At 46.2% G+C, this 1,636-nt stretch overlaps 1 protein-coding gene across 1 annotated transcript; it reads right to left on the minus strand.

Moving 5' to 3' along the window:
- Window positions 1-356: 356 nt before the first annotated feature.
- BIRC8 (baculoviral IAP repeat containing 8) lies at window positions 357-1,067 on the minus strand. Its single transcript, NM_001009036.1, has one exon. The coding sequence runs from the start codon at window positions 1,065-1,067 to the stop codon at window positions 357-359; it is 711 nt and encodes a 236-aa protein (NP_001009036.1).
- Between the last annotated feature and the right edge of the window lie 569 nt (window positions 1,068-1,636).

Here is a 1,636-nt window from a genome sequence, read left to right on the forward strand (position 1 = left end):
TCTTGTCAAGTGCAGTGGTGCAAACTCGGCTCACTGCAACCTCCGCCTCCGGGGTTCAAGCGATTCCCCTGCTACAGCCTCCCAAGTAGCTGGGACTACAGGCACGTGCCACCACTCCCAGCTAATTTTTGTATTTTTAGCAGAGATGGGGTTTCACCATGTTGGCCAGGATGATCCCACCTCGGCCTCCCAAAGTGCTGGGATTACAAGTGTGAGCCACCACGCCTGGCTTGCATTTTTTTTTTTCTACTTGGCAGCAAATGCTGATGGAATTCAGTGCGGACTACTTAAAGTTGGTTCACATCACACATTTAATCAGGGTAATAAGAACATAGCACACCCACTGTAGAGTTACATTAAGACATAAAAACTCTTTGCTTGAAATCAATGACTGCGCTGCACATGGGACATCTGTCAACTGCTTCAGCACATTGTTTACAAGTGACCAGATGTCCGCAAGGAATAAAAACAACAGCGATATGTCTGTCCATGCAGATTTTACAAAGCTTCTCGTCTTGCAGACGCCTTAGCGGCTCTTCAGGGCTGATTTCTCTCTGCAATGAAGTCTGATTCGATTCATTTTCTGTAGTATCTTTCTGAGCGCTCACCAGATCTGCAACAAGAACCTCAAGCGTTTTATAGTTGCTCCCAGATGTTTGAATTCTTTCCTCCATTATTTTCTTAACGTCCTTGAAATCAAATCCCATTCGTATAGCTTCTTGTAGCATAGGATTAGGGAAGATGGTATCATTGATTCTTTTAGTTAGTGATGGTGTTTTCTTGGTAGTTTGTACCAGAGCTCCCTCAAGTGAACGGGTTAAATGAATGTTGTTTATATATTCATGTCCCTTCTCTTCTAGCAGATATTTGCAACCTGGATACCATTTAGCATGTTGTTCCCAAGGATCTTCCTTGGGCTTCCAGTTGGCTAGCCCTCCTCCACAGTGAAAGCACTGTACTTTATCCTCTTGACCTATAGCATAAAATCCAGCTCTTGCAAGCTGCTCTTTGTTAACGAAGTACATCCATGTCCCAAAAGTAATGAGCCGGGCTTCATAACCCGTCATGGATGGATTTCTTGGAGAACTTGTTGAATTTGAGAAATTCCTATCAGAACTCGCAACGTCAGATTCACCTCGAATATTAACGTTGTGGCCCAAAATAAAGAAGCAATTAGGAAAATGTCTCCCGTGTTCGGACCAGGCACGATCACCAGGTTCCCAGTTTTTCAGTTTTCCGCCACAGCAGAAGCACTGCCCTTGGTCATCAGTGCCTGTGTAGTACAACCCAGCACTGGCCAGCTCTCTCGGGGTCAAGTGGGCAGAGGCTGGCCAGTTGTGAAACGTCTGTAATCTAGCTTCTTCACTATGCATGGCGGGGCTCCTCGGGTGTATGGAGTCTGATCTATCCACCACCTGTCCAGCTCTCAAAAGCCGGTCTGCACGAGTCTCAGACGGCCTGTCTAAAGCACAACGCTTTTCCTCTCCCAGATGGTTTTCAACTTGGTATTGACTATTTGGGACACCAGGATTTGCAGGTTTCGTGGCACTGTTTTCAAAATAAAAGCTGCGGATAAACCTGCAGTTCGGCGCTGCTTTCTTGTGTCTGTCAACTGCTGAGCCTCCACGTTGCCACC

This window comes from Pan troglodytes, chromosome 20 (genome assembly GCF_028858775.2).
Source record: "Pan troglodytes isolate AG18354 chromosome 20, NHGRI_mPanTro3-v2.0_pri, whole genome shotgun sequence".
Taxonomy (NCBI): Eukaryota; Metazoa; Chordata; class Mammalia; order Primates; family Hominidae; genus Pan; species Pan troglodytes.

What these genes read in the sequence shown, in the direction of transcription:
- BIRC8 (NM_001009036.1), bottom strand. Translation starts at nt 1,067, where the DNA reads ATGACGGGTTATGAAGCCCGGCTCATTACTTTTGGGACATGGATGTAC.